We start from the raw sequence: 16,893 nt of genomic DNA, 5'->3' as shown, positions 1-16,893 counted from the left end.
GTTAGAGTCTTGTTCTTGTGATAGCTCCGACCTTAGGATTGAAAATTATCCTAGATTGCAAAATCCCTATCATGATGATGATGATGATTATGATGCTATGTTGGAAGAACATTTCTATACTGAAAATGTTATGGAACCTTTGGGTTCAAATACATTAGGCTTCTCTGCCTCGACCTTCATGAATGATGTTTCTTCTAGTATTCCATATACATGTGATGTTGATACTGATTTGGAGCATGTGCATCTGTCCTATGAAGATGACTTAGATAATATAGAATCTTCTGTTGACACTAATATGCATGAAAATATAATTGTTGTGTCTGATTCTTTACCTGGGTCACGTTGTGATGTTTCCACTGATTTGCCGATGCATGAGAATAATTCTTCTGATGATGTTGATGATTCTGATTTGTGTGAGCATGGTGAGCATGTTGTGACACTTGTAGAAGACTTAGGAGATGTTGATTTGATTAATAATGATGTGCCTATCTTCCTACATAAGTCACAATCTGATAGCCTTCCACCCAACCTAGATTTGGTTTGTAACAAAACTTTTAAACCAACTTTTCTGAAAATTACCAACCTAGGATTGGAACTGTGTGCCTCCCAAGTCCTTTTGGACTATTTTGCATCCAAATACAATACCTTTAAGGAGCCACAGTTGGAATATGCATGTTTTCCCGTCCCTAGCAAAGTCCATTTCGAGTTAGACCTTGGGCATGATGAACCCCCAAAACTGCGAGATTTTGTACCCAAAATTATATCTGTTGAAAAATCCAGGTTTGGGGGTAGCTCATTTTGTTTCACAACCTCACTTGCATTTCTTTCCTATTATTATTGTGTGAAGCTGTTGAAATGTCTACACTCCGTCTTTTGGGTTGATCCTCAACTCTTTAGATTGTTAGTGTATGGTGAATTTTCTTGTATATAATCCAGTAGATAATATTCTAGATAAATCTTTTGTTTCTTTTGTATATATTGTGCTAATCCAATATGATCTCGGCTAAAAAAATGTTGGATTCCAGCCTTGAATAACGGAGTTCTAATCTTGCTTTCGTCGTCAAATTGGGTAATCTCTTTCCTTTTTCTCTACTCAGCATGATCCTCTTCGTATGTTGTATTACAATTTTGTTCATCTTTTGAAACATTGAGGACAATGTTTAGTTTAGGTTTGGGGGTAAAGAGATACCACGATAGCATGCAATAATTGAAAACAGAACTCTTTCTTTTTGAAAAAAAAAATAAAAAAAATAAATCATAAAAATGGAGCTCATTTACCTTGAAATGTTGACTCTTGTGCATGTATGTAAACATAAGGATTCTCAGTCTAGATATTTAGGCACCCTGATTCTAGCACAATCCACATGTGATAAGAAACTTGCACACGCACAATCTACCAATACATGTATAGCCTCGATCTTCAAGGTGTTTGATAGGAAGTTAGATTGCCAATCACTTTAGAATACTGAATGAGACTTGACTAGCTTGTTCTTTGGTTGGCTGGGATAGAAGTTGGAGGATACGTTAAGAATTTGACCGGATGCATTCGATAAGGGCCACCTCTTGCTAAGAGTCATGTAATTATGTTTTTCTTTTTGTTCATGTATCAAAAGTGTCACTATGTTGTAAAGATCAAAGTTATTTCTTCAAAAAAAAAAAAAAATCAGAAAATTCAGAAAAATCAAAAAAATATTTAAAAAAAAAAATAAAAAAAATCAAGTATTTATTTATTCAATGTTTTGTCATGTTAAAGACAATAGTTCTCTCTTGTTCGAAAAATAAAAGAGAGTAATCAATGTAAATAAGAGTCATGTAAATAGTCATCTTTTTGTTGTAAATAGTCTTGTAATAAGCAAGGAGGGTGCAGCCATCGATGTATAACGCGGGTAAACTGAAATATCACCAACTCATTGGGTGAACATTCACAATTCTCGTAAAGCCGGACAGCTAGCTTGGCTTAGAATTCGGTTCTTAGCCTAAAAACTATCTCTTGGTAATTAGTAGTCATAACTTCAGGTCATTCTAGAAACATGTGTAGATACACTTTACACTCTTATCACGTGTCTTTAGTTGTTATCAGTGCTAGGATTGTGCCTTTGATAGCTATATTGACATCTCCATTTTGCTGTGAGCTTCTACTGTCTTGCACATGTCACATTTCATGGAATCTGAGCTTATATTTTGTCCTAGAACTTTGTAGGTACGTTCTAAGCAAACCTTCACGAGACTTCAACTCGTCCACTAGGGACACTTAGTGGTTTAAAAGGCTTAGTGCATACGCTAAATGCATTCGAGAGACCAGCGACAGTGGTATAGGTAGGATTTCCTTAGTTTTGTTTTACTTGAGGACAAGTAAAATTCAGGTTTGGGGGTATTTGATGAGTGCTAAAAAGTGCATATTTCTATATATTTTTCTTGGCATTTAACTCATCTTTTGTGCATTAATTCTACATTTTATCCCATATTCTGTATTTTTATTGTTTTCAAGAATAAATATTTTTATTAATTAATTTTGCATTTTTAGGTTGTAAATAAAGTTCGGATGAATTGCGGAGCGAAAAGAGCAGAAAAGTAGTGAAAAGTCGGGAGGAATTATGCAAGGAATCCGCGAAGAATGTAGTGCGCAAGACCAAAAGGCTAGAACTGGGCTTGAAGAGGAAGAATTGTTCTTAAAGAAGATATGGGTTTGGCATACCCAAGGCCCAAAACCCTCACCCAAACCCATTTCCAATATCCATGCCCGCCTTCATCTTCAGCCGTCAGATTGGATCATCTCAGCATCCTACGGTGGCTTCATCATAGTGCATCAAAATCTGAAGCTCCCGTCAAACACTATAGCACCTAACTCCATCTTGAGCCGTCAGTTTCGTTGTACTTCCGCATCCAACGGTCGCTCCTCGCTTCCTTCTATCTCGTCGTTAGATCGATCCATCATCTCCACATACCACGGCTCATCCTCGCTGTTCATCCAATTTGCTGCAACCACCCAACACCCGAGCACTAAATATCTATACCCAAACCAAACAACCCCCTTCTCTTTTCCATCGATCTCTCCTCCCTCACCTCCGTCTGCAACTCCATCACCACCACGCCCTGCCACTGCCACAGCCACCTTCACCATTTCCTGACGCCACCAACTGCCACCAAACGCCATGATGGCTACAACCCATCTCCTTTCCCATCATTTCCCTATCACTCTACCCACCTAATTCATCGATTTCCCTCTTTTCTCTCTGAAACCCTAGATGAGAAAATCAATGAATTAGGTCGAGCTAGAAGATCAATTGAGGCATGGGAATGGACCAGGAGAAGAAGAGAAGAAATGGGTCGACCTTCTTGAGTGATTTGTCACGTCAAAATTAGGTAAAAATAAAACCCTAATTTCACTCATTTGGGGGAAAAATTGTATAAATCCTAATTGAGACTTTGGGTATAAATAGACAGTGAATGGGGATGTTGTACGTATGCCTGGGCTAGCCAGAGCTTCACCCAAGAGGACTGGACTAGCCAGTTCCTCAACTGTGTTATTTTCAATTGTTTTGCACAATGTTTGTTATGTTTTGATTTCATGTCTAGGGTTTAGATGAAACCCCAATTCTGATGTTAAGTTGTTCATATTCTAGACAATGTTCTTGTTGTGATATAATGTTGTGGATAAATATAATCTAAACATGTCAGCATTTTACTTTCACAATGTATGCCTTGTATCCATTGTAGTCAGGTTATTTCTATGTTGAATGTGTTGCAACTCATGCTTAACAGATTGTTGTTCATAACTTTGACTAATTGTACTTTAATCAGACAGTTATTACTTTGTAGGAACACCTTAGTTGCGATTAGAATATCCTTCAGGATTGTTTAGATATCTAAGAGGTTAATCCATAGTTAGTTGCATTGTGAGAAGGCAGCTAGAACTAGGATTAGGATCATCTTAGAGACACTGAACCATTCTCCTAAGACCATCCTTTGATGAGCAGCAGGCATAGAACCTCAACTGCCATCTAGATAGTTAGATGAGGCTAGAACTTCACTAATATCTATACAAGGAACAAGACTCTATTAGAACTAGGAGGACTTAGCTTAGGAAAAGGGTGGATTCAAGATCCTAGTCCCTCCCATATCACTGCCATTTAGAATTCTTTAGGAAATCACTTAGAAAACAACATATCACCCTCCTTGTCCCTGTGGACTTTCCCCTACTTGCACACTAGCTTCATCAAGACCCTGTTGTAGTTTTAGGTACTCTTTTCCCAGCTACCAATGCCAACCATGCCAGCCGCACCGACGTGCCAATGGCAAACCATGCTGATGAGTGTCAAATATTGTATATATTTATCCCTTTTTGTTGGCATTTAACTCATCTTTTGTGCAGTAATTCTACATTTTATCCCATATTCTGTATTTTCATTGTTTTCAAGAATAAATATTTTTCTTACTTAATTTTGCATTTTTAGGTAATAAATAAAGTTTGGATGAATAGCAGAGCGGAAAAGAGCAGAAAAGTAGTGAAAAGCCGGGAGGAATTACACAAGGAAGCCGCGAAGAATGTTGTGCACAAGACCAAAAGGCTAGAAGTGGGCTTGAAGAAGAAGAATTGTCCTTAAAGAAGATATGGGCTTGGCATACCCAAGGCCCAAAACCCTTACTCAAACACATTTCCACTATCCAAGCCCGTCTCGGATTTCAGCCGTCAGATCGAAGCATCTCAGCATCCTACGGTCGCTCCATCATCGCACATCAAACTCCGAAGCCCCCGCTTTACATCGCAACGCCCATCTCCATCTTGGGTCGTCCGTTTTGCTACATCCCTTCATCCGACGGTCGCTCCACGCTTACCTCCGTATCGCCGTTGGATCCACCTACCATCTTCCCATCCATCGCTCCTTGTCGCAGATCATCAAACCGCGCTATCCCCGCTTCACACCGTAGAACCCGATACCCTATACCCAAACAAACACTTCCTTTCTCCCAAAACAGTCGAGCTTCTTCCCCTTCTCCCAAAATCAGTTGCAGAACCACCACCACCTCCATGCCCTGTCTCTGCAAACTGTCACTACCTCGCCTTCTCCACCACCATCACTTCTTCCCCGACCGTAGCAGATACCACCATCACGTCCCCTTCTTCTCTAGCCATATATTACATCAACTTCTCAACCCGAAAACCCTAGTTTAGAAGTTGATGAAATAGGTGAGGTTAGAGACAGAAATTGAAGCAGCCGAGAAGAGCAGGAAGGTCAGAGGAAGCATGGGTCGAGACTACATGGAAGAAATTTCCTCGATTTGGGTGAGTATCACTAACCCTAATTTCTCTGTAATTTGGGGGTTTCTCTAGAAACCCTAATTCATGTTGGGACCGTACCAGGAGAGGATTAGAGTAGGGAAATGGGCTCAATTAGACCCATGACATTAGAAAAACAGTAAACCTAATTGTACTGTTTTATTTTGGGATTTTGGGAAAATGGGTGATAACCCTAATTTGATGTTTTGGGTATAAATAGAACTGGAGGGTGTGTGTGAGAGAATATGCTGGAATAGCCAGTGTCCAGAACTTTGATGTTCTGCATATGTTCATGTTCTGTTTTGTGTAATGTTCATGTTCTGTTTTGTGTAATGTTCATGTGTTTAATTCCTTTCCCTGTTTTAATATCCTGTTGTTGTTGTTGTTAATGTGATGTTTTGGGAGAACTGGATTAGCCAGTCTCTCCAATTTATGTGTTGTTCCATCTGTTTTCTCATGTTCTGAGTTCACTGCTGAGGCTCAGATGAAGCTTTAGTGGACTGTTAGGTAGTGGAATGCTAGGTTAGAGCCTTAGTGCAGTGTTTTGCTTGTGCAATGGGAAGAAATTAGTGCTCTGGTATGCCTGTGATTGACTGTGCTGTCAAAAGACAGTCAATACTAGAGGCATATCAGTGAGCAAGCTGATTTTCCTCCCATTCTAGATGTATGCATAGGATTTTCAACTCAACCTAGGATCACATTGTTTGGCTAGGACACAAGGGTGGATTCAAAGCCTTAGCTTAACCCACATTCTGTTTTCACAGTCACTTGCAACTTAACTGTTTTGTTACTTCCTCACTGTCCCTGCCCTTGGCTCACTGCCTTGGTCTTTCTCTTTGCTTCATTTTTATTGCCTCTGTAAATACCATTTTCACTGCCCCTGTAAACACCATCTTATTCATGTTTCATTGCTTTACTCCATTTGTTATGTAACTCACTGTCAAGGGAAACCACAAGCCCAGATCACTTTACTAAGCCCAATACATTTCCAAAGGATCTAAAGGGTACTCAAAGCCCATTAACCACTCAAAAGCCCAATAGCAATTTAGAACCCAAAATAGCTAGAAACTACCAAACACTCCCAATCTCTGTGGATCGACCCGTACTTGCACGAGCTACAACTGACGACCGTGCACTTGCGGTATTACTGTAGGCCCGTTTTATTACGCTTAATTTTATACATCTACGGGCCCACCACATGCCAGCCACGCCTCCGCGCCAAGGCATGCCAACCATGTCAGCCGCACCACCGTGCCAATGGCAAACCATACCAGCCACACTACCATGTCGACCTTCTCTTTACGGCTGCTAAAACTAAGGCGTGCGACAATCAACGACCACCCTTCCATCTTAGATGCAAATCTTAGCCGTCCAAGGTCGCCAACCAACGCATGGTAACCTTTGGCCCAAAACCCTAGTTTTGGCCACGCCAAACCGCGCCAAGGCATGCCATGCCACATGTGCCAATGACATGCCAACCACCTTGACGCGCCATACCATGCCGGCCTTCCTTATGCGGCTACCAAAACGAAGGCGTGCGACGATCAACGACTACCCTTCCATCTTAGATGCAAATCTTAGCCGTCCAAGGTCGCCAACCAACGCATGGTAACCTTTGGCCCAACGTTAAAACCCTAGTTTTGGCCACGCCTCCAAGGCATGCCGGCCATGCCACATGTGCCAATGGCATGCCAGCCACCTTGTCGCGCCATACCATGCCGGCCTTCCCTACACAGCTACCAAAACGAAGGCGTGCGACGGTCAACGACCACCCTTCCATCTTAGATGCAAATCTTAGATGCAAATCTTAGATGTACAAGGTCGCCAACCAACGCATGGTAACCTTTGGCCCCAAACCCTAGTTTTGGCCACGCCAAACCGCGCCAATGGCATGCCAACCACCTTGCCGCGTCATACCATGCCGTCCTTCCTTATGCGGCTACCAAAACGAAGGCGTGCGACGATCAACGGCCACCATTCCATCTTAGATGCAAATCTTAGCCGTCCAAGGACCAAAACCCTAGTTTTGGCCATGCCCAAACCGCGCCAAGGCACACCTGTAGTTTTGGCCATGCCCAAACCGCGCCAAGGCATACCTGTAGTTGCAGGAAATCCCGGATGGGTTTTATTGACCCCAAATCTCCATGACTCAGGTTCCGGTGGCGGTGTAGCCTTTCCCTGAGCCATGCAACATGTTCCCCCTTATATGACGTATTTTAGGTCTTACATTTGCCTCTTGCGAAATTGTATTCCCGAACTAGGGTGTACGGCATAAAGGTTCGCCTCTTTCTATTTTGTCATTCTTCTCTGATTATTTTCTGTAAAATTCATTATCTCTGCGGAAGTCTCGCAAATCATTATATTGTATTTGAATTTCGCAATCTCAATTTTGGTTGTTCAATCAAATGTATTTTTAAGAATTTTACTTATTGCGAGATTATCGCAATAACTTAATCATTCATACATTTCTTGTTTTTATTACTTTTGCCATCCTCTGCTTCTTTTTTTTCTGCTACTGCTTCCTTGGTAGTATATGTTCATCCTTTTTATTGAGCTAGCATTAATTTCGCAACATCTCTTCTCCTTTTTTCGATTGTATCCACCATCAACCTCTCACTTCTTTGTACGTCTTTGATTTTGTGTCGCCAGTTTTCCTTCTTGTTTGCTCTTCCTTCGCAAGATTCTATCTCAGTTTCGTAACATCTCTTTCCTTCAACCCAATCTCCCTTTATGATTCCTACACCATTGGGGTGAGGGAATTTGATGCATTGGTGGAAAGTTGAAGCTACACCTAGAATCCCATGTAGCCAAGGTCGACCAATTAACATTGTAGGGTGATTCTACATCAACGACACAGAATGAGATTTCAGAAGATATTCCCTTCAATGGAATTTGCATAGTAACCTCCCCTTTAGGCTTGTTAGCAGTACCATTAAAACCATAATCTTATATGTTGATGGTATAAGATCATCATCTCTTCCACCCATGGTTTTATAAGTATGATAAAATAAGATGTTCACAGAGCTTCCAGTATCGACTAGAATTCTATTGATTGCCCATGAATCTTCAGCTTCATCATCCTCATCTTCTTTCGGTTTTGGATTAATTTCTAATTTTATTACCAATGGATTGTCATGCACCTCTTCTCCTTCGGGAATTTCTTCTGCGGTAAAAGAAATGATTGTTTCTGCCATTCCTCTAGTCGCGAGATTTTCGCAATATTCATAATTTCTCTTCCATTATTATCTCTTGCGAACACTCTACTCAAAACATTATCATGAAAATCTTCAATTGTCTTATATGAATGTACGATAGAGTGACAGAATAGATTTTTTGCTTTTGCACCAACTTCTATGAAGAATGTTTCTTTCTTTTCATCGTATTCACTTTGTGATGTTCTGGCGGTGGTGGTAATGGTTGAGATTGCGGATGCCCTACCAGAAAGTCGTTTAGTTTTCCTTGATCTATCATTCTCAAAATAATTCTCTTTAGATTTCTGCAATCGTTTGTGGTATGTCCATGAAAATGATGATAAGAACAAAATTCATGACTTCTGTGATTTGGAGGTGGTTCCGTTCCCATATTCCATTGGTGTTGGTATATTCTCCATCAAGATTATAGCTTCCCATATCTTCTCCACACTTGCATTTAGAGGTGGCATCTTAATTTCTTCCCATACTACCTTGTGACCTCCTTGTCCTCTATCAAAGTTTGGTCTTTGACCTCCATAAGTTTCTTGCGGTTGATCGAGTCTTTGAATCTTGTTATTTCCTCCACGACTGTAGAAATTTCTTTCTATTTCATACTCTTCTTTATCTCGACTCCACATAGATACCAACTTCTGCTGATTGTTACCTGTCACTTTTTCTTGTTGTACTTGCGAAGTATTCGCCACTGTGTTTATCAGCTTGGGTAATAAGCTTGCATTCGCTGTTTGTGAGCTGGTGTTCGCAACTGGATATGATTCCATTTCATTTTGTCTTTCCTCTAAATCAATGTATTCTTCTTGAAGTTCTCGCAATTCAGTCATTGTAATCGTATTCTTGACTCTGAAAATTTGGACATACGACAGGTTTGTTGCAAACATAGCATTGATAAATGATAATATGAGATATCTCTCATCTACACGGCCATCCATTTCGCTACATATAGTTCTCCATCTTTTAGTCAAATGTTTCAAACTTTCGCCAATCCTTTGCTTTAATCCAAACACATCTTCTATACCAGGTCGTGAGGAATTGTTACTTATATATGTCCCCAAGAATGTAGTCTGCAAATGATTGAATGAGGTTATTGTATTCTTTGGAAAACCTTAAAACCATTTTAACGCTTCTCCTATTAAGATGGATGCGAAATATTTGCACAATACCGCATCATGATTTTCCCATTGTAACATGCACCTCACATAAGCTTTGATGTGTTGAATTGCACAAGTTGTTCCATCGAAAATGCTGGTTAATGCAGGCAAATTGCATTTCGGTGGTATTCCTCCTAATTGTACTTCCCTTGTAAATGGAGTTTTCGCAGCTTCTTCTATTGCTTCATCCAATTGTCTTCTACCTACTTCTCCCCTGTTATTTAGCATTCCCCTCATTTCTTCTAATTTTTTCAAGATTTGTTTATTTACTCCTGAATCTTGACCCATTGGTCTCTTTAATTTTGCTTCTCTTCTTCTGCGTTCACGTCTATCTTCTCTTGCGAAATTTTGTATCTCTTCTTCATTATCCTCATCTCTCCTTCTTCTGCGATTCTCTTCCTCATCCCTATCTTGAATTCGCAAATGATGACGTCGTTCATTTTCCCCTCCATAATTTTGTTCATTTCTTATCAATTCAATTCGCTGTCTTTCAGCCATTCTCTTTACTCTATCATACTCTTCATTGAGATTATCGTTATTCCGGTTTTGTATACGCCTTCTTTCCCGATTGTCATGATTGTTTTGGCGAATTGTCTCCTGAAACCCTTGTTCTTCCATTTCCGCTCTCAATCTTTCACGTTCGCAGATTAAACGTGCTTGTTCAGCATTATGTCTTTCAATTTCTTCTTCAATTGTCTGTTGATTTCTTTGAGTTTCTCTCACATGTAAAATTCTTCTTCCTTCCTCTTGATTTCCTTCGCCATCTTGGTTATTTTGTCTCTGATTTTTCCCGTTCTCTTGATTTCCTCTAATTTTCCCATCATCAAAAGTTTCATTTTGTGGAATGTAACGATCATCAGTTTTTTCTCTATTTTCGCGATATTCTTCATTAGGATTTGACATTTCTTCTTGAATATTGTTTCCAGCATTGATCGTGGGTGAATTTTGCCTCAGTTATCTTCTAGTCGATCTGGAATATGATTTTGTAATACTTCTCGATCTTCTATTCTGCAATTTGATATTCTCCATCCTTAATTCGTGATTTTGTCTTGTTAAATTCGCACGTTCTTCTGCCTCAGCTCTTCTTTCTTCATGTATTCTTCGTCTAACGCTCCAATTTCCTCACCTCCTTGAATTATTCCTTCATCTACTTCTTGATTTCTCTCTTCCTGTCTGTAATTTCTATTTTGTTGCTCTCCTTCTATTTCTTCTGCTGAATTTGATCGCCAAGTGTGTACGCTCACTCTGTCATAATCTGTATTCCTCTCTTGAACTAGTGTTTGTTCAATTGGCGATTGAATTAGATTTTCTCTATTATTTCTCATTCTAGTAGATTCTCCCATTTCACTTCTTTCTCTTCCAGCAATTCTTTTGCTTCTTCTAATAGTAGTCGGTTGTTCGGATGTATTTCTTCTTCTAGCCATTTCTTCAATGCTAACAGTATTTCAAGAAATTATGAAAAATTCTTAATCAATTACTTTAAATTTTAACAAATCTCAATATCAATCTGTAGCTTTTTCTAGAATAATCTTCAACTCCTCCCTGTTTCTAGCGCCATTATGTAGTTGCAGGAAATCTTACAATACACCCCTCATATGATTTCATTGCTGATCAGCTCATTTTTAGGTTTACACTCTTAATTTTATTGATTAATTTCTGATACAAGGAAAATAAAGAAATCAAGAATGATCTCTGCTCTGAACTTTCTCTCTCCTATTTACTTGTCTCTTACTCAAAAAAGATCTCTCTCTCCTTTACAACTCGAATGACTATTTATAAGGAAATACATAGTGGATGACAGCTAATCTGTCCTTTATTTTCGGATATGGTTTGCGACATTCTCGCAACCTTACAAATATTAATTTCGCAAGCTCTCTAATTTTCGCAAGACTGTCACATCTTTCTCATGACTTTAGATGACGTCATTTATTCTATCATTTCTGAAACTGTTCTGCGACGCTACTGTGTTGTACCATTGATAATTTCGCTGAGGCATAATTGTTGTGAGATTCTGATCCTACAATACCGGCCATGCCACATGTGCCAATGGCTTGCCAGCCACCTTGTCGCGCCATACCATGCTGGCCATCCCTACGCGGCTACTAAAACAAAGGCTTGCAACGATCAACGACCATCCTTCTATCTAAGATGCAAATCTTAGCCGTCCAAGGTCGCCAGCCAACGCATGGTAACCTTTTGCCCAAGGCCAAAATCCTAGTTTTTGGCCACGCCTAAGCCGCGCTAAGGCATGCCGTCCATGCCACATGTGTCAATGGCATGCCAACCACCTTGCCGCGCCATACCATGCCGACCTTCCCTTTACGGCTGCCAAAACGAAGGCCTGCAACAATCAACGACCACTTTCTCATCTAAGACGCAGATCTTAGCCGTCCAATGTTACCAGCTAACGCATGGCGACCTTTGGCCCTAGTTTGGTCGTGCCTAAACAAAGCCAAAACCCTAACTTTTGGACGTGCCTAAACTAGGCCATATTAAAGCCATATCGATCATGCTTTCATGTCACTGGCTACCAAACGAAGGGTTGAAATAATCAACGGCTACCTTTCCTCTTAAGATGCAAAATCTCGACCGTCAAAGGTCACCACCGAGCCGGCAAGTCTCCCAAGCTCAACTTTCCAGACAACAACAACATGCTACATGTTTTCCACGAAAACACTCGAGACATCAACACATGTCACAAACTGGGGGATGCTCATTGGGTATTGGTTTGGCGATTTACAGCGTGCGGCGTACACTACGCCTGTTATAAGACAGTGTCATAAGGATGAGGCGGTTAGTAAATACATGGAGTAATGGTGAAACGCTTTCTTTTATGGAACATCAATCCCAGGCGTTACCGGTTATCACCTCCTCCCATTTACTCATCCGTTTCCCATTTCTTACGAGACCAGAGTACGTTTCACTTCGACTTGTATAAATAGGTATTACCTATTTCCACCGAACAACAAGTTCTGTTCAGGAGCATACAACACTCAGAAAACATTTGCCAGCTTTCCCATCTGTTAGCTTCCCACTTTCTGATGCAAGTCGTAAAACAACTACTCTTCCAGAACCAACTATTCTGGCCTCAACACTCTCTTCGCATCCCTCCCCAAAACCAACCCTTCTCCTCCACTTTGTGACCGAAGCAAGTCTGGAACGACCATTTCTTGGTTTAGGCCCGATTTGTACAGATTGATATCTCGAATCTAAAGTACTACCTTGCAGTACATTGTTTAGGGTTTAGACTCGTTTCTCACCCACACACCCGAAATTACCAAAATCAGCAGAAACCGTTTTCACCCTCAAACAATGGTATCTAATAATAATAATATACATTTTTTAATAAATAAATAATATTGATAACTTCTTATTCTTATTTTCGTCGTTAAATATTTTTTTTTAGTTAATTTCTAAATTTCTTGATTAAAATTACACACTTTTGGTTGGTAACCTAGCAACAAGCTGGGTTCCAACTCCTTTCTGAATAGCAATATCTAATCTATGAAAAATAAAACTACCAACTCCACTACTAGCATCATTAATAACTAAACAGTTCTTTAGACGCTTGAAAAAACATAAAGTATCATCTCCCAGTTCTCCTAAGGTAGAGAAAGCCAAAATGCCAAGACCATAACCAAGTGATGTACACTTATCCAAGTATTTAGTATGTTTCCGCGCAACAGCATTAGAAATAGCTTTGCCATGAATAAAAGAGCGAATGTCATCACCTGTGAAGGGAGAGACACCTGTGATATCCATGCAAACATCCTTACCATTTTCCCAGTTAAGAACAAAGATATCCGCAGGCCGTAGATCTTTGTCATCATCCGACTGAAGCCCAAGAGAAACTTCCTTGCGTGCAGGCACATCAACTTTGTAACAAATGTCAACAACTATATCACGTACAAAGTCATGTCGAAACTTAATTCCAACATCCTTAGCACAATGAAGTGCATGGTCTCCATAAATGTCCATACATTTGTTACAACTGGAGCATAACCCATTCTCAACAAACATTGGAATACCCAGGCGATAGCAAAGGACAACTATGAACTATCTCGGTCTGAGGCATTGATTAAGCCCACTAATAGGTATTGCTAATAAATAATCTTGCGCGTGTTTAACTTGGTTACACTGCCACAAAATGGAATCTCTAAAAGACATAGAAAATTGGTGTGGGATTTTCTTCTTAATTGCATCAAAATAGGTAACTGCCAGGGAATGCATGGAAGGGGGAAGTATCATCGACACAATAAGAATAAGGTAATCCACATACCTGAATGAAATTCTGAAGAGCCAACTGATAAGCAGAGCCTTTATTTGTTGAAAATAAATTACCAAGGATCGTCTGTTGCACTGTAGTCGTCTGACTCTGAGAAGCAAGATAACAATAAGCACTGGTGTCTTCCATGGTGTAACTGCCCAAACCACCATCTTTGATAGGCAAGGTGGCTAATAGCTGTTGTAAAGGTCCAAACCCTGAGCCATCACCAGTAATAAGAAGCCTCAAATACTTGAGCAAATGATCATCGAAAAGCTCAGTGGCTTGTTGAAGGGCAGCAGGATTAGTAGTACGCAATGCAAAATACAATCTAGAAACACCGGCGCAATTGCGAAGTAAAAGCATCTCACTTTGAGGGTCCTTGAGTTTTTTTATGGCAGTCATAAGTTGAACAGTCTTGTTCACTCTACACAGCATCATATCACTAATAAAATTCAAATCCAGACTCACATGACCACCCAAGAGTTTAACACCATTAGACGGTCTACCAATATCAAGCGGGAAGACACCATCGTCAAAGCTTCTGGGATCAATAGAAGGCCAAAAGACTTTAGTTTTCTTAATATTGAGATGTAAACCTCTAGTTGTCCCTTTAGTTTCTATTATGCGCAGAGCCTTAGACACCTCAAGTGTATCACAAATAATTGTACCATCATCAAGGTACCAAGCGTGCAAATTGAGTTTGCAATTGGAAGCAATAGTCTTCACAAGAGGGTGAAGAGTCAAAGCAAACAACAAGGGACCGAGAGGTTCACCTTGTTGGACTCCAAGGACGGAAGGCAAAATATATTGATCGTAGTAGAGTTTAGCAGGTCGCATATAGCAAAATTCTACCCAACGAGAAATACCTGGACAATGAAGACGAACCTCCTTGATGATCTGAGATCTGCTCACCATGTTGAACGCATTAGAGAAGTCAATAAGCAGTATTGACATCGTGTCCAAGTGACCTTGCGACTCAAGGAGACTATTTACAGCATGTAGAATACTCTCCCCTCCAGCAGAGACACCAACCCCTAATTGGTGATCTCCTAGATAAGAAGTCATATCCTTCCCAATAGAGAAAGCATCCATCTTAGAAACCAATCTACGCCAAACTGTGCCAACTGCAATAGGCCTGATACCACCTCCAGGATTGAGTAACAGTGTTAGGGGCGCACTAGATATGAACTCGCCTAACTCGGCAGGGCATTTTCCAGCCAACCAAAGATTGACAACACCTATAATTGAAACGAGTAAGTCATCCGCAACAGCAGCCGCAGCCCCACTCATCACATCAACTAATGTTGTGCCCGTAAGCCGTCTCGACCGCACGATGTACCTTTAGGAAACTCTTGATGGCTCCCAAGACTGCCCGACAATCCACAGTAATTGGATCCGCAGTAATGTCATCACAAGGGACAAGAGGAGGGGGAGCTGTTGGGTGTTTATCTTGTAAATCCAAAAAATTTTGTTCATTACAATGAGCCACACCGTTAGATGAAAGTACTTGAATCGCTGCGGCGAAATGGCCACAACTAATTTTCTTGCGGCAAGCTGTTAAGTTAGCCGAACCCTGCTTCTTCTCATCTTTTTGCTTAGGCCCAAAACGGACAGGGAGCTGTAGCATTTTTCTACCAAAACACGACAGCCATTGGGCTCTTTCCAAATTGATAGAACATGGTTTATGGCAGCAACTTGAAGACGCTTCCGCTTACCAGATTTTTCCTCGGCTGAGTTTTTCGGCCTATAGAGTGCTAATGTAAAAATAGGGAGTGATATCAGCTGCAACCAAGCATTCGAGTTAGCTGGATTAAGGATAACTTTGTCAAGACAGAATTTCAGAGTTCTTGAAAAAGATAACCGACACTGATGAGGAATACACGTTACTGTTGTGAATTGTCGCTGAAAAACAGAGTTAAGCAACTCCGTAGAAAGAGGACAGGCAGGCTCTTCTGCAACGTCTCCATCGTTCACCTCAGAAGCAACACAAACCATAACGTTTGAAGTATCCGAACAAACAGCATTAACCTCAGAAGATATAGCTAGTCCGTGGAAGAGATACTCAGCGTCTTCACCATTGAGTGGACCTGAAACAACATCTCCGTGAATCACTCCTTCCTTTCCATTGCACGACATCGACCAGGCATGTAGGTGCATACACCTACAATACAACCACATCCGTAAGCACATAAGAACTTTCTCCCATGCACGTTGTATATGTTGATGCTTGACAATCAGTTCTCCGCAGAATTCCTTGTTAACTTCAGAAGAAAGATGTTTGTCGTGTAAATGCCGAATGATGGATCCCTTGGCATAACCCCTACCCTTTACCCCGTCTGTACATCCATGAAAGCTCTTGAATGGGAAATGGCAGAAGCTATCACCATTACTAGCTTCTTCTGAGGCCAAAGGTGAATAAGAAGATGGCAGGGAAGGCAGGGGAGGTGATGTTGTCAACCGGTTTCGGGAAGAAGCTCTAATTGATCTAGCCATGAAGGTTGCATAGGAACCCTAAAAACAAAAAGGGAAAAAACAAAACCTTAAAAATAAAGGAAGAAGAACGACAGAGTCGTCTGAGAAAAACGAGAAAAGGAAAGCCAAAAAAGTGAAAATCGTGGAAAGAAATCAAAAGGATTACAAAACCAAAATCAAATCTAGCAACATCCATGTTGAATCCGTCGAACAAAAATGACTTTCAGTCGCCAAAGAAGTCGCCGGAGAGGAAAGAGAAACATGGCTCGGAGAGGAAAGAGAAATATCCAGCCATTATTTTTAGTTGTTATTATATATTTTTTTTTTTTTGAAGCATGAATATTATTATTATTATTTAAAAAATGGTAAATATTTTTTTTTTATATATTTATAAGAATGAATAAGAAATCAAAAAAGAGGTTCGTACGAAGAGGTAGTCAGAAGCCTAGCGACAAGTTGGGTTCCAACACCTTTTTGAATATCTACGCCCATTCTATAGAAAAGAAAATTTCCTATTTT

The 16,893-nt window shown here is 40.4% G+C and overlaps 1 protein-coding gene across 1 annotated transcript; it reads right to left on the bottom strand.

Annotated features, from left to right (window-relative positions):
- Window positions 1-15,027: 15,027 nt before the first annotated feature.
- LOC113332797 lies at window positions 15,028-16,660 on the bottom strand. Its single transcript, XM_026579307.1, has 2 exons — window positions 16,546-16,660; window positions 15,028-16,413 (listed from the first exon to the last, which is right to left on the bottom strand). Exons 1-2 carry the CDS (start codon window positions 16,564-16,566, stop codon window positions 15,460-15,462), a joined length of 975 nt encoding a protein of 324 aa, XP_026435092.1. The 5' UTR covers window positions 16,567-16,660; the 3' UTR covers window positions 15,028-15,459.
- Window positions 16,661-16,893: the final 233 nt, after the last annotated feature.

Source organism: Papaver somniferum, chromosome 1 (assembly GCF_003573695.1).
Source record: "Papaver somniferum cultivar HN1 chromosome 1, ASM357369v1, whole genome shotgun sequence".
NCBI classification, from domain to species: domain Eukaryota; kingdom Viridiplantae; phylum Streptophyta; class Magnoliopsida; order Ranunculales; family Papaveraceae; genus Papaver; species Papaver somniferum.
This window is presented reverse-complemented; position numbering and strand designations above follow the sequence as displayed.

Bases quoted from the DNA above. Each gene is read 5' to 3' on its own strand.
- LOC113332797 (XM_026579307.1), bottom strand. From the start codon at position 16,566: ATGTTGCTAGATTTGATTTTG. The intron at 16,414-16,545 runs GTTTTGTAATCC...TTTTGTTTTTAG, and splicing joins TGTTGCTAGATTTGATTTTG to GGTTCCTATGCAACCTTCAT.